This window comes from Salvelinus namaycush, chromosome 16 (genome assembly GCF_016432855.1).
Source record: "Salvelinus namaycush isolate Seneca chromosome 16, SaNama_1.0, whole genome shotgun sequence".
Lineage (NCBI taxonomy): Eukaryota > Metazoa > Chordata > Actinopteri > Salmoniformes > Salmonidae > Salvelinus > Salvelinus namaycush.
Genome location: NC_052322.1, coordinates 26,822,482 through 26,841,143, shown reverse-complemented (window position 1 = coordinate 26,841,143; position 18,662 = coordinate 26,822,482). Strand labels below are relative to the sequence as shown.

The following is an 18,662-nucleotide window of genomic DNA, read 5'->3' as shown; positions in this document are numbered from 1 at the left end:
GTGTCCATTGATCCTGTTAACCTTCATGCAAACAGGGAGGCGAGCAACATGAAATGGACAACATATTTTCTCCAAAACAAATAAGAGAAAAACCAAGTATATATTCCAAAAGCAAGGGATGATTATTTATGGTTGTTGGGTTTTGTATACCCAGACACCATGTCACCTTGCCTTCTCTCTCCTCTTCTGCCTCTCTTTTGTATGTTCCATTATGTCTCACCACACTTTTAGAGACTACACTTCGATGCCTTTTACTGCTTGGTTGATGGACTCCAACAGAGCGCGGTTCTCCGGGTTTTGGTAGCAATCTTTATTGGAGAACATATGGGTCAAGGTGTCCACGTAATTATCGAAGTTCTGGTCCGACATAGGTTCCTGCTGAAGTAAACACAAGTAACGCTTTAAAGACAAGTTGTATGCGTTAATTTGTAAGCGAGTGCCGTTGCATTTGTGGAGAGTATGTGGGTGTGCGTGAGTGCATACATGCTCTGAGTGATCCATCCCTATGTGTAACTCACCATGTGTGGCAGCCGGATGTTGGACAGGCTGCGGATCAGAGCTTGGCTCAGGCCAGACAGCTCCATGTACAGGGCATCGTTCCTCTCCTCGATCTGCTTGTTTTCCTCCTCCATACTCTTCAGGTTCTTCTCCATGGATGAGATCTGGAGCAGAGAACCACCAATCAATCAACCACAGTTCTTCAGTCAGCCACAAACCAGTCAGAAACACTCTTTTTACAATCTGTTTTTGATTTTGAATTGAATTAGGAATGTACGGTCGGGACAGTATTTAGTGGGTATTGTTAACAAGTGTCAGACTCACCTGTGTGTGCAGGTTCATCATATCATCCTCCATCTCTGAGTTGGACTCACTCAGTTCCCCGATCTCTTTGTTCAGCTGCTTGATATCTTCATCATTATCCAGAACTATGGAAATTAAGCAACCAGTAACAACCAATAAAACAACTAGAAACAGTCAAACATAATTGAAGATCATCCAGTTTTACTGATGTATTGTTGACTTGACACACTCATAATGTTGGGACAAATCCTAACTTCCACTGAAATCAATGCATGACTAAGTGAACATTTGAGTTAAGTGGAAATTACAATTTTCCCTGTTATGCAGAAACTGTCAGATTAAACATTTAAGTTACTGTATATCCCCAGACTTACCATCGCTGGCCTTGAACTTTGCTGTAATGTACTCGTCTCCAGGGAACCTGGTTCTCTTCTTATTAGCGGAGGCTCTGGGACAACCAGAGAGACTTGGAACAACAGAAGAGGAACAGAGAGATGAGGCTAGGGATGGAGCACTGCTAGAACAGGGCCAGTTAGTTTAGTTCATTTTAATATGCCAATCACTTTTTTGTCTTTATACAATATGTTTTCCTGTGCTTTAAAAACCTGACTAGATGTAAAAATCTATCAAATGAAATGAAATCATAAAATAAACCAACTCAATAATAACCTATACTAGGTTAATAATGTTTCAGGTTTAGGCCCAGCTTTTTGTAAAGTGTTTGCACGAACCCCGCCAAAAAACAATTGAATTTGATTGAGTGTAATACCTGCGGTGTGTGAGGAAGCTGCCGTTGGCGTGTCCTGATCCATCACAGCCGGGGGTGGGACAGGTGGGGCCCTCCGTCTTAAAGGCCTTCCAAGAGAAAGGAGAACCGTTGAGGAGCCCCTCCTTCTGACGCCTCGCAGCCAGCGGGCACCCGTAGGCACTACGGTGGGTGGCATACTTCCCACTGATGTGGCCCAGGCTGTCACAGCCGGGCACCGGGCATCTACTAATGGAGGGGGGAAAGTCAGGGATGACAGGGAATGAGAGGGGAAAGGATAGAAAGAGAGAGACAGAGGAAAGCAATCAGCAATAGTTTGAAAACTAGAGGGCCGAAAAAAGGGCGGTCTGTTGTGTGGATGGTAAAGAAAAGGAATGGTTTGTCGTGGACCAACCTTAAAAGCTCAGAGTCTTCCTTGTCATCCTTGGTGGGTGTTGTTTTGACGGCACCTTTCTTAGCACGGGGGCATCCAGACAAACTGACAGAGACGTAGAGAGAAATTTGAATAAAGTCCTTTTTATATTATCCTCCAGTTGGATTTTCTAGGATTACATTTTTTTTAAACAAAAGCAATAAATGATCTGTGCATACCTTCTATGGGAGGCGTAGTTTCCAGTGATGTGACCTGATCCATCGCATTCAGGGGTCGGACACCTGGGAGTCAACCAGAGAAAAGTCAAGTCAGCATAGCACTGCATGAGATATTCATATTTGTTGCAAATGTAGAGATGATATGAAAGCGCTTTGTCATAAAAGTAGCTAACACTTTCTCTATGGGATAGAATTTGTTTGACACAGGAGATCGCAGCAGAGGGAAAACACATCCCCGCGCATTGTAGTGACAATACAAAGGGTTCAGTCATGTCAGTATAAAGTAGGGTTAGAACAGGGATAGAAAACTCTGGTCAAGGAGTGCCGCAGTGTGTGAAGGTTTTTATTCCAGCCCAGCACTAACACACCTAATTAAAATCCTTGAAGTCAGACAACAATTAGGTTTTTAGGTGTGTTGGAGCTGAACTGGAACCAATGCCTGCACACATGCCTGGGTTAGAAAGAAGGAAGGAAGGGGTAATACAAGCACAGACATACTTCAGTTCAGCAGAGTGGGCAGCCATGAGGGTCCGAAGAGACTTATCAGCAAGAGGACAGCCTGACAGACTAGAAGATATGGAAAATATATATATAAACAGAGTATATTGTGTAGTCATTTAATAAGGGCAGAATAAAGGAAAGATCACAATCATAACAATGAATACTGTTTACAGGACCCATAGTAGCACATGAAAAGAGCAATAGAGTATAGTAATTATTGAAAGTTCAGGATTTTTTATACAGATGTGTAGATTAGTTGATATTCAGTGTCAGTGCCTGAAAAACACTATAAATGCAGCTGTAAGACGTACAATGTGAAACAGCGCTAGCGACTGCATTGGTTGTAATGCAGGGGAGTAGGGCTGTGTCATACCTCCGATGTGAAGCGTAGTTTCCAGTGATGTGCCCACTGCCATCACAACCTGGGGTGGGACACCTGGAGATAATTGGGAATGATTAGAAATTCATTCAAAAACATGAGGGTGGATGGCAGTACTACTTTGAACTGAATTCTTTATAATGGTGATGTGTCAGCCTTGATATTAGAGTACTAGGTAGAGAGACATAGATAATTAAAATGTAGGTTATTTTTTACTTATAGTGTTGTTATGAATGCCGGATTTAAGTTATTTTAGAGTATTCTTACAGTAGAACCTCTTTTTTGCAGTCTTTGGGCGAGAACTGGACCTTGAAGCTGGACGTGGTGACCTCGCCTGGGTACTTCCTGTCCTCCATGCTCTCCTGGGTGATGTCATCATCTTCTGCGTCAGAGGAGGTGTAGGAGTGGGCCACATAGTCCAACTGGCAGAAGGTCAAACAAACACAGGTAAGGATGGAGATTATAGTTCATCATTTAATCCACCCTTTATTCAAAAGATGACAGCTCCAGTATAAAAAATCATGTAATCAGAACATAATCACACAAGTCTCACCTTGCCATATTTCCAATTGTCGTGTATCACTGGAAGCTGAGGCTAGAACACACACTCACCTCTCTCAAGACTATTACATTACCTTGATTCAGTGCAGCCCTCAGGTTCATTTCAAATCAGAAACGTCTAACACATCATTGTGATCTCTACAGCGCTATTGGCTGGTCGTCATTGACCTTGCGTAGGCTTAAACACTGGTATACACTGATTTATAAGGCCATATTGGGTAAAATGCCATTTTATCTCTGTTCTTTTTTAGTCAGGTCAGTAAATAAATATTGATTACGGTCCCATTCTGATTTGCTTCTAACAGTACCAAAAATTAGAACAGAACATGTTAGAAATAGTTTTTGTTACTTAGCTCCGTGGTCCTGGAATTCTCTCCTGAACATTTAAAAATGTGATGATCTAGTATCATTGGTGGAGTTTAAACACTTGATCGATGTATATATCATAGAAGAGTGTAATTGTTTTTAGGCCAGCTGTTTTTAGTCAAGACGTTTGTGTTTTTAATGTACAATGTTTTTGTTTTATATGTTTATGTTTATAGTTTTGTTTACTGTTGTTTTGGTGTATGTAAGTTGTTTTGTCTGAATCGTTGTTCCCTCTGCTGCTATTGGACCAGGTCTCTCTTGGAAAAGAGATGTTATCTCAATGAGAAAAAACCTGTATAAATAAAGGTAAAATAAAAAATAAAGATTATCATAATTCCAATGGTTTGGTGTTAGTCGCAGACTTGGCATAAAGCAGTTACCTCATCCTGCTCCTCCTTCTCTTTGGGACAGTTTGGCTTAGTGAAGTCCAGAGGCCCCTCCAACTCCTCCTGTAGGTGGCCCTGGGACGAGGGAACGTCTCCCGGGTGCTGCGAGGAGGAGGAAGAACAGGGGTCTGGTGATTGCATCCCTTCCATCTTGATGGGCTTCTTCATGCTCAGGTCCAGTGTCCCATTCTCATCCACTTCAATATCTATGTCCTGAAGGTACAAGGACTATGTTAACACGTGTGTGTGTGTGTGTGTGTGTGTGTGTGTGTGTGTGTGTGTGTGTGTGTGTGTGTGTGTGTGTGTGTGTGTGTGTGTGTGTGTGTGTGTGTGTGCGTGTGTGCGTGCGTGCGTGCGTGCGTGCGTGCGTGCGTGCGTGCGTGCGTGCGTAGTAATGCAGTGTGTCTAATAAATAATTTCAAGAGGGAAAAATATATTCTTTATAAAGTCAACCACCAACAGGCTAGGCTGGGCTGAGCTGGGTAGCAGAGAGGCCTACCTTGCCAGCTGGGTCCTGCTGTTTGGTGCTAAGGTTCTCTGGACTCTCCCAGCAGCGTGTGGACAGGTTCAGAATGGCAGTGGCAGCCATGTGAGCAGCCTCGGCATCATGGGTGTAATCGTAGCCACTGGAGGACGAGGAGGAGCTGCTCTTTGCATATCCTCCCGAGAAGCTAAGGCCCGGGGACGTGGCCTTAGGGAATGGTTTAGCTGTAGAGGAGAGAGAGGGTGGGTGTGTGCCAATGAGAATTTACCTTCACAGTATAACACGCCCCAAGCCGCCATTACAGTTCTCCTATAACCAGCAGGGTCATGATCCTAGACTATCAACCAATTTCTCTCATGAATACTAACGTGAAACGAAAAAGTTATGTTTTGTTAGTTAAAGGGACAGTTCACCCAAATTACAAAATGACATACGTTTCCTTACCCTGTAAGCAGTCTATGGGCAAGGTATGACAGCAATACATGCCTTAGTTTAGTTTCCCTGGCACTGTTTTCACATGCTAACGTTTAAGGAAGTCATGGGACTTATATTTGCATTTTTCATGCATCATGTTCAAATCATCTATAAGTGACTTTGTTGAGCTTCAAAATCAATTGGGGGAGACACTCTAGACCCAAACAATTACAGACCTATATCTATCCTACCCTGCCTTTCTAAGGTCTTCGAAAGCCAAGTTAACAAACAAATTACCGACCATTTTGAATCCCACCGTACCTTCTCCGCTATGCAATCTGGTTTCCGAGCTGGTCATGGGTGCACCTCAGCCACGCTCAAGGTCCAAAACGATATCATAACCGCCATCGATAAGAGACAATACTGTGCAGCTGTATTCATCGACCTGGCCAAGGCTTTCGACTCTGTCAATCACCACATTCTTATTGGCAGACTCAACAGCCTTGGTTTCTCAAATGATTGCCTCGCCTGGTTCACCAACTACTTCTCTGATAGAGTTCAGTGTGTCAAATCGGAGGGCCTGTTGTCCGGACCTTTGCAGTCTCTATGGGTGTGCCACAGGGTTCAATTCTCGGTCCGACTCTCTTCTCTGTATACATCAATGATGTCGCTCTTGCTGCTGGTGATTCTCTGATCCACCTCTACGCAGACGACACCATTCTGTATACCTCTGGCCCTTCTTTGGACACTGTGTTAACAACCTCCAGACGAGCTTCAAAGCCACACAACTCTCCTTCCGTGGCCTCCAACTGCTCTTAAATGCAAGTAAAACTAAATCATGCTCTTCAACCGATCACTGCCTGCACCTGCCCGCCCATCCAGCATCACTACTCTGGATGGTTCTGATTTAGAATATGTGGACAACTACAAATACCTAGGTGTCTGGTTAGACTGTAAACTCTCCTTCCAGACTCACATTAAACATCTCCAATCCAAAATGAAATCTAGGATCGGCTTCCTATTTCGCAACAAATCATCTTTCACTCATTCTGCCAAACATACCCTCGTAAAAATGACCATCCTACCGATTCTCGACTTTGGCGATGTCATTTACAAAATAGCCTCCAACACTCTACTCAACAAATTGGATGCAGTCTATCACAGTGCCATCCGTTTTGTCACCAAAGTCCCATATACTACCCACCACTGCAACCTGTACGCTCTCGTTGGCTGGCCCTTGCTTCATACTCGTCGCCAAACCCACTGGCTCCAAGTCATCTACAAGTCTCTGCTAGGTAAAGCCCCGCCTTATCTCAGCTCACTGGTCACCATAGCAGCACCTACCCGTAGCACGCGCTCCAGCAGGTATATCTCACTGGTCACCCCAAAAGCTAATTCTTCCTTTGGCTGCCTCACCTTCCAGTTCTCTGCTGCCAATGACTGGAACAAACTGAAAAAATCACTGAAGCTGGAGACTCTTATCTCCCTCACTAGCTTTAAGAACCAGCTGTCAGAGCAGCTCACAGATCACTGCACCTGTACATAGCCCATCTGTAAATAGCCCATCCAACTACCTCATCCCCAGATTGTATTTATTTATTTATCTTGCTCCTTTGCACCCCAGTATCTCTACTTGCACATTCATCTTCTGCACATTCTACCATTCCAGTGTTTAATTGCTATATTGTAATCACTTCGCCACCATGGCCTATTTATTGCCTTACCTCCCTTATCCTACCTCATTTGCACATGCTGTATAAAGACTTTACATTTTTTTTAAATTAAATTTGAAAAATGCAAGTGCTTTTGGATGATTTGGACATGATGCGCGAAAAATGCTAATATTGGTCTCATGACTTGAATAAGATTTGTGCCACAAATGCTAAAAAGTTAGCATGTGGAAACAGTGCCAGGGAAACAAACCAGAGCATGAATTGCTGTGATACCTTGTCCATAGAATGCTTACATGGTAAAAAAAAAAATGTCATTTTGGTTTCCAACAGAAATTCAACAAATGCCAAGATCATCTTACATTTGAAGGCTTTGGGTGAGGTTTGGCTGGTGGCGGGTATCTTTGGAACCAGCAAAGGCTTCCCAAACACCTGGACGTCGAAGCTTGCATAGTCGAAGGAGACCTTGGAGTATTTCTCCAGCTCTTTGGCCAGGTTGGCGCGGGGTGTGGCAGGCACCATGTTGGGTCTGTAGCCGTACTGAGGGATCTCCAGCTGCTTCACAAAACACATAGGTCTGTAGGAGAGAGAGAGAGAGAGAGAGAGAGAGAGAGAGAGAGAGAGAGAGAGAGAGAGAGAGAGAGAGAGAGAGAGAGAGAGAGAGAGAGAGAGAGAGAGAGAGAGAGAGAGAGAGAGAGAGAGAGAGAGAGAGAGAGAGAGAGAGAGAGAGAGAGAGAGAGAGAGAGAGAGAGGTGAAAGGTAAGCGACAGAGGTGGTGAAACAGTCAGAACATTTTGTACAAGAGAAGGGGTAAAAGATTAGTAAAATGCATCAGATGGACAGCTATTGTAGTAAGTGGAGATATGGAGAAAGGGAGGACCAGAGAGGGCTCACCTGAGAACTCTGTCTGAATGTGGGCTCCCAGTTGCGGGCTCGCTGACTGAAGGCTGGGGGTGACTGGGGGTGACATGGCCCCCCTTGGAGAGTTTCTCTGCAGCTGCTATGGGACAACCGGACAGACTGAGAGGGACAAAGAGAGATAGTGAAAATGTATACATTTTCTCATAGAATCCCACCAGAAATAGAAGGTCAATGTCAGGTTGTAATCGTTGGACGGTATAATACCTGCGGTGTGTGTTGCGATTGCTGTTTACGTGACCCTGGCCTATGCATCCTGGAGTTGGACACTTCAGCACGTTCTCGTGCATGGCCAGTACTAGGGAGAGATAGACAGAGAGATATAAGAATGTGTGTCAGATATGCAAATTGTTCAAACGAGTACGTGTAATGTTTCGCTGTTAGAACTTTGGTATTAGCGTGTTAGTGCTCTGCTAGTACTCACTCTCAGGTGGGATCCTGTCTTTGTGAGGGCACCCAGAGAGGCTGCGGTGGTGGGGGTACAGCCCAGTCACATGGCCCGTCCCATCACACCCAGGGGTAGGGCATTTCACCTCCTTCTTTTCTGGATGGGAAGGGGAGAGATGTTGAGTGAGCAAAATCCCTAACAATTGGAACATGATTCTGATTCTATGGCGGGTTAAAAGATATCCTGATAAAGCATAAACTTTCCTACCTTTGCTGTGGTATCCTCTGTGTCGCATGGCTTGGTCCATGGCTTTGCTGGCCCTGTCGTCGGGGCTGTGGTAGTGCTGGTGCTCTGGAGACTGTTGGTCGACGTGCGGCCCTCTCACCTGCTCGGCCTTCAGGGCGATGGCTTGCTCCAGCAGTCCCAAGTTCCCCCGGGTCATATCCCAGGTCTCTGAGTCATCTGTCACACCCGAACCCTGTGAGAGACAGTCATCTTCCTCCTCCTCTTCCTCCTCCTCTTCCTCTTCCTCAGATCGTATCTCAATGGCCACTGTGGTAGGTGGGGCTTTGTGAGAGTCGTGGTCCTCTTCTTCCACCTCCCCTGCTTCTGTTTCCTCCTCTTCTTCCTCCTCCTCTTCCTCCTCTTCAGTCAACGGGGAACCAATCTTTACCTCCCCCGCTGCCACTTCTGTATCCTCACATTCCTGAGCAGGAGTACTAGGGGCAAGAGGGATGGCAGGCTCCATGTAGACCACCTCATCCTCCTCTTCCTCCTTTTCTTCCTCTACCTCCTCTTCTACCTCCTCCTCTTCCTCCTCCTCCTCCTTTTCCTCTCCCTTCTTCTCTTCTTCCTCATCTCCCTCCTCTTTTGCCGGATGCCTGCTATAGTCGCCACTGGAATACTGGTGATCTGAGATCTCCTGACTCACAAATTGCCTCTCCTCCTCTTTCTCTTCCTCCCCTCCTCCCTCCTCCTCCTCCTCCTCTCCTACCTCCTCCCTTTGCTTCTCCTCACTCTCTGCTCTCCCTGTTTCATTGTCGCCTTTGGGCTGCTCTATTGTTCTGTGTACATCAACTGTATCCTCATCTTCCTCCTCCTCCTCCTCCTCAGCGGCCTGTATCTCTGCCACTACTTGCACCTCCTCTTTGTGTCTGTCTGCCTCTGCCTCTGCTTCTGCCTCTGTGGAAGCTTGCTGTTGGGTTGTGGTGGCTGTGTCCTTCTGCGAAGTCCCTGCTTCAGGTACAGCTATGGTGTCGGACTCAACAGATGTCTCTTTTTCGGTGTCTTCGGGTACCACCTGTGAGCAATCGGCTGTGTACAGTGCAGAGTTGATAGGTTATTGCTAAATAATGAACGCTCCCTGTATTTGTCTTTCCATCAATACTTACTTTAGTATCATCATCAATCTGTACCACTGCAATAGCCAATAGCAATCCATGATAAATGTGATATATTCCTTGGATTCTGGTCTTCTCTTGACTCACCTTTCATGGACATGGCTGGGTTTGGCGTTTTGCTATTTTCCTTCTCTTTCTGCTCCTCCTCCTCTGACTCCTCTCCCTCCTTATGCTCTGCCTCACTGGCGGCGTCACTGTCTGCTGTGTTGAAGCCCTCGTCCATGGCCAACTTCAGGGGCAGGGTCTTTTTCTTGGGGGCGGGTTGATTCTCTTCTTCCTCCGCCTCCACAAGTTTCCTCTTCTTCACTATTGGGCATCCAAGAATGCTATGGGTGCAAGGTGAGGAGATGGGTGTTAAAGTCTTACTCCAGTCTCCTTTCATTCTCATTTAACACCTGATTTACTTAACAAAAGGTACATCTCAATAGGTGGTCCAGGTATCCTCATGACATGGCACAAGTGGGGGAGGAGCCTTTCCTCTTTTGTTCTCTACTGTTCCTTGAGCAAGGAGGGTGGCCGATGACATCACACAGTCACCATCAGACCAATGCCATACTCCTTGAAGTTTGCAGTTGTCTAAAAAACACTATTTTGCTCAAAACATATTTTTTTTATCCTTTAGTGTATGTACTTTACTGTATTTATACATGGGATATTGTTTTTCAACAGGTAAAGTTAAAAAATCACTGGAGAAATGGAGAACGAATTATCCTTAATACCACATATGTGGTATTTTTAATGGAGCTTTTTCTCAATTTAATAGTATTTGTATTTAAAAAACAGTGTTAGCAGAGGAACTTGAGCGCTAAGAGTTGGTGGTGGTTAGTCTAGTTAGTATATCATACCTTCTGTGTCGTGAATATCTCCCAATGACATGGCCTGAACCATCGCACCCGGGGGTGGGGCAGCTACTTAGTGATACAAACAGAAAACAAACATTTGTTTTATTAATTTTGCACAATGAATTACGTTCAAACTTTGTATGTGCTTTTCAGTTCATCACCAACCTAGTTTATTTGCTCTGAATATCTGCATGCTCTGGTTTTAGTGCACCCGACCAGTCTAAAGCCATATTGCATTTATCAGGACTGGACTACATGTATACAGTAATAGGACAACTGTGTGGCTGGATTCAATACAGTAGCAGAAAAACACGTATTCTCTCACCTTAACTCTGCTCCCACGAGTTCAACGGGTACTGGGGAATAAAAAGACAGAGAGGGAACATCATAAGACACACACTTGTCCTAAATACACGACAAATGAAGCCTTTTTAATTAGTGTGTGTGAATGTGTGGCTGCGTGCGTTTGCTGCGTGCGTGCCTACTGTACGTGCATGTGTGTTTGGCCCCAGCTCACCTCTGATGCCTTTTGAGCGGGTCCGGGTTCTCGTTTCTGCTGTGTCCTGACTCATCTGAAACACACAGAGTGTCATGACACTGCACTTACTATCTGTCTCTCTTTCTCTTTTTCACACACACACAGACACACACACACACACAGACACACACACACACACACACACACACACACACACACACACACACACACACACACACACACACACACACACACACACACACACACACAGCTTCTCACTTTGATTCGAAGGCTCCTCTTGGTCTCACAGAATCTGCTTATTCTGTCTCCTCGCGTCCACCTCTGGTTCAGCAGCTGCCCTCTGAACTCATTTTCTATTGGAGAGGAGAGACATAGGACACACAGTCAGGGTTATACAACAACAGCATACAGCATACATCAGGGTTGGGCAAACCTTTTGGCTCGAGAGCCACATCGGGATTTCGAAATTCAATGGAGGGCCGCACAGAGGCCCGCAAAAGTTTGCCCACCTCTGACATACACTACATGACCAAAAGTATGTGGACAACTACTCATCGAACATCTCATTCCAAAATCATGGGAATTAATATGGAGTTGGTCCCCCCTTTGCTGCAACAACAGCCTCCACTCTTCTGGGAAGGCTTTCGACTAGATATTGGAACATTGCTGTGGGGACTTGTTTCCATTCAGCCACAAAAGCATTAGTGCGGTCGGGCACTGATGTTGGGCGATTAGGCCTGGCTTGCAGTCGGTGTTCCAATTCATCCCAAAGGTGTTCAATGGGGTTGAGGTCAGTCAAGTTCTTCCACACCGATCTCGACAAACCATTTCCTTATGGACCTCGCTTTGTGCATGGGGACATTGTCATGCTGAAACAGGAAAGGGCCTTCCCCAAACTGTTGCCTCAAAGTTGGAAGCATAGAATTGTCTAGAATGTCATTGTATGCTGTAGCGTTAAGATTTCTCTTTCTTGGAACTAAGTGGCCTAGCCCGAACCATGAAAAACAGCCCCAGACCATTATTCCTCTTCCACCAAACTTTACAGTTGGCACTATGCATTCGGGCAGGTAGCGTTCTCTCCATCAAACCCAGATTCGTCCACTGGACAGCCAGATGGTGAAGCCTGATTTATCACTCCAGAGAATGCGTTTCCACTGCTCCAGAGTCCAATGGCGGCGAGCTTTACCACACTCCAACCGATGATTAGCATTGCGCATAGTGATCTTAGGCTTGTGTGCGGCCGCTCGGCCATGGAAACCCATTTCATGAAGCTCCCGACAAACAATTATTGTGCTGACGTTGCTTCCAGAGGAAGTTTGGAACTCGGTAGTGAGTGTTGTAACAGAGGTCAGAGGATTTTACGCGCTACGCACTTCAGCACTCGGTGGTCCCATTCAGTGAGCTTGTGTGGCCTACCACTTCGTGGCTGAGCCGTTGTTGCTCCTAGCTGTTTCCACTTCACAAAAACAGCACTTACAGTTGACCGGGGCAGCTCTAGCAGGGTAGATATTTGATGAACTGACTTGTTGGAAAGGTGGCATCCTATGACGGTGCCACATTGAAAGTCACTGAGCTCTTCAGTAAGGCCATTCTAATGCCAGTGTTTGTCTGTGGAGATTGCATGGCTGTGTGCTCGATTTTATACACCTGTCAGCAACCGGTGTGGCTGAAATAGAAGAATCCACTAATTTGAAGGGGTGTCCACATACTTTTGTATATATTGTGTACATACTTAGACAGGCCTATACTGGTGACTTCCTAACCTATTAGGGATACAAGATATAGGACTGTGTGACATGCTTTATTTTTTCCATGTATGGCAATTTCATTCCATGACATAATGTAATGTTAATGGTTGGTGTTCTTCTTATTTGTTGTTATTCTTATTTGTGTAAAAAATGTTCTAAAAAGATTAAACACAAAACAATCCTTGAAGAGCACCCCTAGAAAATCATCACATGTTCAATCTGGACAGAGCTACAGGTAAAAACGGTCGATGGTTGATAAGAGGGTGATAAATAACCATGACTGTTATTGCAAACACAACAAGATTCCCATACACAATAGGGCTGTGTGGTTGGGATTCTCCCAGATAAATATAAGAGAACAATACAGAAGTCCGACAAGTACAGAAGGCCTGCCCATGTGCTATCACTAGTGCTGTTACATCAATGACATTACACTGTTCCAAGATCATGTTGCGTTAAACATGCAGCAATGTGCAAAAAAAATGTATCATATAGCATTTTAGGCATACCTATGATTTGGCCTACTTGGCCTATATAGTTGGACGTTATAACCGGTGGTGATTATATTATTTGAGGAATAGCCTTTAATGAACCAGACAGTTAATCAGTATATACTAAAATATTAAACTGCATTTACAACGGAAATGCAACTAGCCTACCCAAAGCCTCCTCCTCGACCATGTTAGCCTATTTTTCTTCTCTCTTGCACATAATGGAATTAGACCTAAAGGCCTAGAGTAGGACACATTTGAATACATTTTAATTATTTATGAATATGTGTTTAAAGAAAAAGAAAATGGCTTCGTGGCTTTGTTTATCGGCCTTTGACAAAAACACCACGGTGCTGTCCATGGTGCTGCTAACACGGCCTCACACACTCCGCTATGACACAACGCCTTCGAGTTAATCCGTCTTGCTTAAGTAAGAGAGAGAGAGCCTTCAAATATCAAGTTTGGGTGTGTTTTTCTAGTGCTATTATAATAATAAGGTCGTTGTAATGGCACTCTTAGCGCACATAGCCCCGGGAGATGGTGACATTTGAGGGGCACATGATCATCGGCTCTCGGATATGTAGCTCCACCTCCGCCAGTTTCCTACTGACACATTTGACAGTCATCGACTACAAACACGACCTCCAGCGAGCCGAGTAGGAAAGCACAGGCAAATATATAGCAACGCAGCAGTAGGCCCATTGCAAAGCCACTTTGTAACCAAATAACATGCCGGTTTAGGCCTTGATCATCGATTGAACATCCACATACAACTGAAATATAAAGACAAAAAACATACACGAGATAAGAACAAGAAAAGTAGGCTACATTGCGCGTATAAAGGCCTATGCCTCTCCGGATTGCAAAAACACAAAATTACTTTCACAATAGAACCCTAAACCGAAACAAATATGCCTAGTGGTTCAAATATTATTTTATATTATCACCCCGGTAGCCTACTTTTCTATAGGCTCTTCGTAATGGAAAGAAAGGATACACCATAAAATACAACTACATGGCTATGTACAATGCCACACAATAGGCCTACAGCTTTCAAACTTATCAACATTAGGTCTATATGCCTCTTTTCTCGAAGTTTCAGAAACCATAAGCAACACGAAGTCCGAAACAAATCACACATTAATGTTTTTACAAACTGTGAACAATATAGCTTATCTGAAACTCATATCAAAACGATCAACGTTTTTTTAAAGGGGACTATCAAAAGAGTTCGTCATTCGTCCGAAATGACATTCTTTGGCCGTTTGGATTACTTTTGGATTACCAAAACAGAACTGTGTGTTCTGTTTGTTCGTGCCATACGTCTATAGTACTGAAGGTTGTGTGAAATAAGATACAATTATGTTCTATATGAATTAGCATCCTAAAGAGACTGCATCTTTAAGAACTAAGACCGGGACATCCATTAGGCGATAGAAACCAACAGCAATGGATGTTCGCGAAAAGATAATAAATATGTTTACAATCTGATTTGAAATACATTTGAGGAACACACGCATTTAACTATACTACAGAATTTGAAACCATAATATGATTATAAATACCATTATTGAATGGCTCTGGTTGCTTCGTTGTTTTCAAGTAGGTAAGGCGGGCCTCCTGATTCCTATTTCAACAACTTCTTCTCAGCGTTGAATACTACCTCCACAATATCCCCGCAACTCTTTCATTGACCGTTAGAGACATCAAACATAATCCGGAGCTCAGTGCTCTTCCACCAGTCTTCAGTTTACAAAAGCGGCATTAATCCAACTTTAAATGTAGAATAGCCTACTCCAAAATTCATAAGCAAAAAACATGGCTTCATTTGCCTTTGTCAGCGAGAACAGGCCTGCGTAATATTGCCTTACCTTTCGCTCATGGGTCATTGTTCACCCCTCCCCCCATGCGCTGACATCACCATAGCAAAGCCCACAACATAGGCTAAGAGGTGGCTTCGAGTACTCCGGTAATTTTTTTAGATCAGTTATCATGCTGCAGCATCAATCATAATTTGTTGTAGTCTACACCCTCCATCAGCATCAGTATCAAGGTAAATCTAAGCACCGTAAAAATATTTTGAAGATTTCAGTAGCCCGGGTGGTGCGTGCCTTAGTTTCAGCACCATGGACAGTAGCTAGAGCGCTCTGCTAAAACGGCGGACCATAAACATACTGTAACGTTGGTCCTTATAGATGTGGTAACTACTCTCAGAGCTAAATATAAACCACTTTCCAATCCACACCGATTTAAATTCCTTCAAAGTTAACTTAAATACCGATATTTTATTGAAGAAGAAAAAAACGATCAATTGCATGGTGTCTGTTACAGACAATGTCTTCGTAGCACAAAAACTGAAACACTGGTGTCAAGGCAAAAAAAAGCGTACCCCTCTCAGAGGGAACTCATTTTCTTGTGCAACAATACATAGGCAATACTCCGCAAAATATGATTAGGCCTACAGCCTGAGCGCCTCTGGACAAAGTAGTAGTAACCCTACAGTGTTTATTTAACCTTTCTCTAACTAGGCAAGTCAGTTAAGAACAAATTCTAATTTACGGCCTACTCCGAAAGACGCTAGGCCAATTGTGCGCCGCCCTATGGGACTCCCAATCATTGCCGGTTGTGATACAGCCTGGAATCGAACTAGGGTCTGTAGTGACCCCTCTAACTCTGAGATACAGTGCCTTAGACCGCTGCGCCACTCGGGAGCCCAATAAGTATCTTTGCCTATATTTGCTCTCTATTGATTTTGTTTTGGGGAAAATTAAATAATGTTACAGAAAAAAAGCTACTTTAGAACAATGTATTGTTTAAATAGAGTAGGCTAATAAATGCTAATATAACCACGAATATATAGGTTATGACCATAATCTAGATCTAATCACAAATCATGAAGCCTATACCTATACACATTTGGAAAACCAATCAATAATTAAACAAAACGAATATGCTATTAGTAGTTTTATAGTAGTATACACTTTTGAATGCGTGTAAATAAATGCTTTTACTTATTGGGCATATAAAGTACCCTAGTAGGCCTAGTCTATACCCCTCAAACGTCCGGTTGTAAATATGGTGAAAAAATTATCAACATTTTGGCACTGTTAAAGCTGGAGCAACTTCAAAAGAGTTTTGCATATTTCAAGTCTCAACTCCTCTTCGGTTACCAGCTGGGGCCTTTTTCTCCCCCATCTCAGTCACGTTTTAAAGCCCCAGTGCAGATGGACAGCCCTGCTCTGGAATACAATCAGCGTCGGATCTGCTATGACCGGGACAGGCTGTATAAATATTACATGGTGGGTGACCGACGAGAGGGTAGGCTGCTCTCTCGACTCCCCAAAAACAGATGGACCAATCTGACAGACTCCCCCACCCCGCACAAAAATGTTTAATACGCCTGCAGCCTGACGTCTCCTATACAGAGTTAAGAGCCACTAATCCCTGAGGGGACAAAACTTTCCTTTGTCTAACAAAGTGTCTGAACAGAGTGTGAGTTCAGGAAATATTTGGTCAGCACAAAGGGCCTTGTGTGGTTAGGATTCAACATTGTTTTTCTGTTAATATAAATTCGGGCATATACTGAAAAACTTTTCATAAACAGCTGAACGGTTAAAAGGCCCAGAAAATTCAACAACTGGGCACAGACTACAAATCAACCTTTTTAATACGTTGTCGACAAGCTTATAGCTTCCGTACATTTTGGGTTATATTTAGACATTGTGTAAATATAGTTGATGAGTTTTTGCTAATGAAATACGAAGAAGTTACATTAGCATAATTCGAGTATGTTTAAATCATGTTGACGCCACCTGTGAGTGTTTTGTGGTCGGTGGAAGATGCTTCTTTCTCATCACAAAAGCCAATGCAAATACTGATACTTTTTTTTACGATGAATAGGCTACTGTGTCTTTACATTACTTTGAATAGAGAAGATGCAAGTTTAGGCTACAACAGAAGAGCAGGTAAGGCCTATCCTAACAGTCTAAAAGTGACAGATGCGTAGACCGTCACATCTGCTCCTAACCATAGTTCAGTTAGCCATCAACACATTGCTTGCTGAAGAGAGAGCGAGAAACAGATGATAAATAGGTGACTCACCTAAAAAAGTTTTACACAGCTTCATCTTCATTTTTGCTGTGACTTTTCCCCTTGCACACCGCTTCCAAACACAGCAACTTTACTTCACACTAAGCAAAGTTGGGTAGAGAAACTTACGAGTCGGGAAGGGGGGTATTATTGGGCAGCTGTCGATTTGAACCAATCAGAGGCCACCGGTCCTTTTATTGTTTCCAAAAACAGCAAATGAGAGCGCCGCACACTCTTAGCGTTCCAAAACAATGCCCATTGAAAAGGAACACAAAAGGGTCGCGGTATCCCTAGTAAGTCACAAGTGAAATTCAACTTCTTCCCGGCTCTCTCATTGCAACTCCTCAAAGATGCTTGAGCTTTCAAAGTGTCTCTGAAAGGAAGCTTTCATTTCTTAGAATGCCTCCCTCAGAATCTTATCAGCAGGTGAGAGGAAGGCATACCCTACCAATTTCCTATAATATGTAATGAAACGAATTATATAATACTGAAGTAGTGTGTACAAATGCACAATCAGATTAATTTAGTCAATACAATTATGTTGGTAGCACTTTATACAATAGCATGCAATAAAGTGGTTATAACATGGCAATAGTGTGGAAACAAGTTATAGGCCTAGTATGCCTACTCATAGGCTAATGAAAACTCAGATAGCCTAAACCCTTAATTTCAGTGTAATTACGTTCTTCTTTCAGGCTATTACACCACATTTGTTGTGCTATAGTACAGCAACATGCTACAGTAAGGTTGTGTTCTGTCAGATAGGGATGCCAAACCCAGATCACTGAGTTCAAGTCAAGGTTTGACAGGTCTATCAATCAGTTACTTACAAATCAATGAAGGATGTTTCTCAGACACATGCCTACCATTTGACACACTGTAGCCTGACTGTCATCTACAAATGCCATCTCTCTCTCTTACTTGCTTCCCATTCTCTCATTGTTTTCATCTCTCTCCACGTCTGTCTGTCTGTCTGTCTGTCTGTCTGTCTGTCTGTCTGTCTGTCTGTCTGTCTGTCTGTCTGTCTGTCTGTCTGTCTGTCTGTCTGTCTGTCTGTCTGTCTGTCTGTCTGTCTGTCTGTCTGTCTGTCTGTCTGTCTGTCTGTCTGTCCCTGTGTCTGTCTGTCTGTCCCTGTGTCTCTGTTAGTCTGGCCCTTCTCCTCTCCTTGTGAATGGTGCTCTGTAACTTTATGGTTCACCATATGTCCTTCTCGTCCTGTGAGTGGAGACTGTGCGCCTCCATAGACCCCTATGACAGATGGCCTGCAGATATTGATGACCACAGGCTGCAGCCCCCCCCCCCCCCCCCCCCTCACCTCCTTTCTGACAGCACTTCTGGTTGTCGTAAAGGTATTCTGCAGGCTCAAAC

General features: G+C 43.9%; 1 protein-coding gene across 1 annotated transcript; it reads right to left on the bottom strand.

Moving 5' to 3' along the window:
• Positions 1-234: 234 nt before the first annotated feature.
• LOC120061599 (myelin transcription factor 1-like) lies at positions 235-13,395 on the bottom strand. The gene is made up of 24 exons (XM_039011508.1): positions 13,374-13,395; positions 11,225-11,319; positions 10,985-11,039; positions 10,793-10,823; positions 9,713-9,951; positions 9,220-9,458; positions 8,983-9,129; positions 8,488-8,868; positions 8,262-8,385; positions 8,045-8,135; positions 7,814-7,939; positions 7,282-7,496; positions 4,851-5,059; positions 4,346-4,564; positions 3,306-3,460; positions 3,033-3,095; positions 2,657-2,725; positions 2,159-2,221; positions 1,962-2,045; positions 1,571-1,792; positions 1,176-1,267; positions 823-926; positions 519-662; positions 235-375 (listed from the first exon to the last, which is right to left on the bottom strand). The coding sequence occupies exons 1-24, from the start codon at positions 13,393-13,395 to the stop codon at positions 235-237; spliced, it is 3,330 nt and encodes a 1,109-aa protein (XP_038867436.1).
• Positions 13,396-18,662: the final 5,267 nt, after the last annotated feature.

Bases quoted from the DNA above. Each gene is read 5' to 3' on its own strand.
- LOC120061599 (XM_039011508.1), bottom strand. From the start codon at position 13,395: ATGGTCGAGGAGGAGGCTTTGG. The intron at 8,869-8,982 runs GTGGTCTACATG...TTGACTGAAGAG, and splicing joins AGGAGGAAGAGGAGGATGAG to GAGGAAGAGGAGGAGGAAGA. The intron at 7,497-7,813 runs GTGAGCCCTCTC...TCTCTCCTACAG, and splicing joins CATTCAGACAGAGTTCTCAG to ACCTATGTGTTTTGTGAAGC.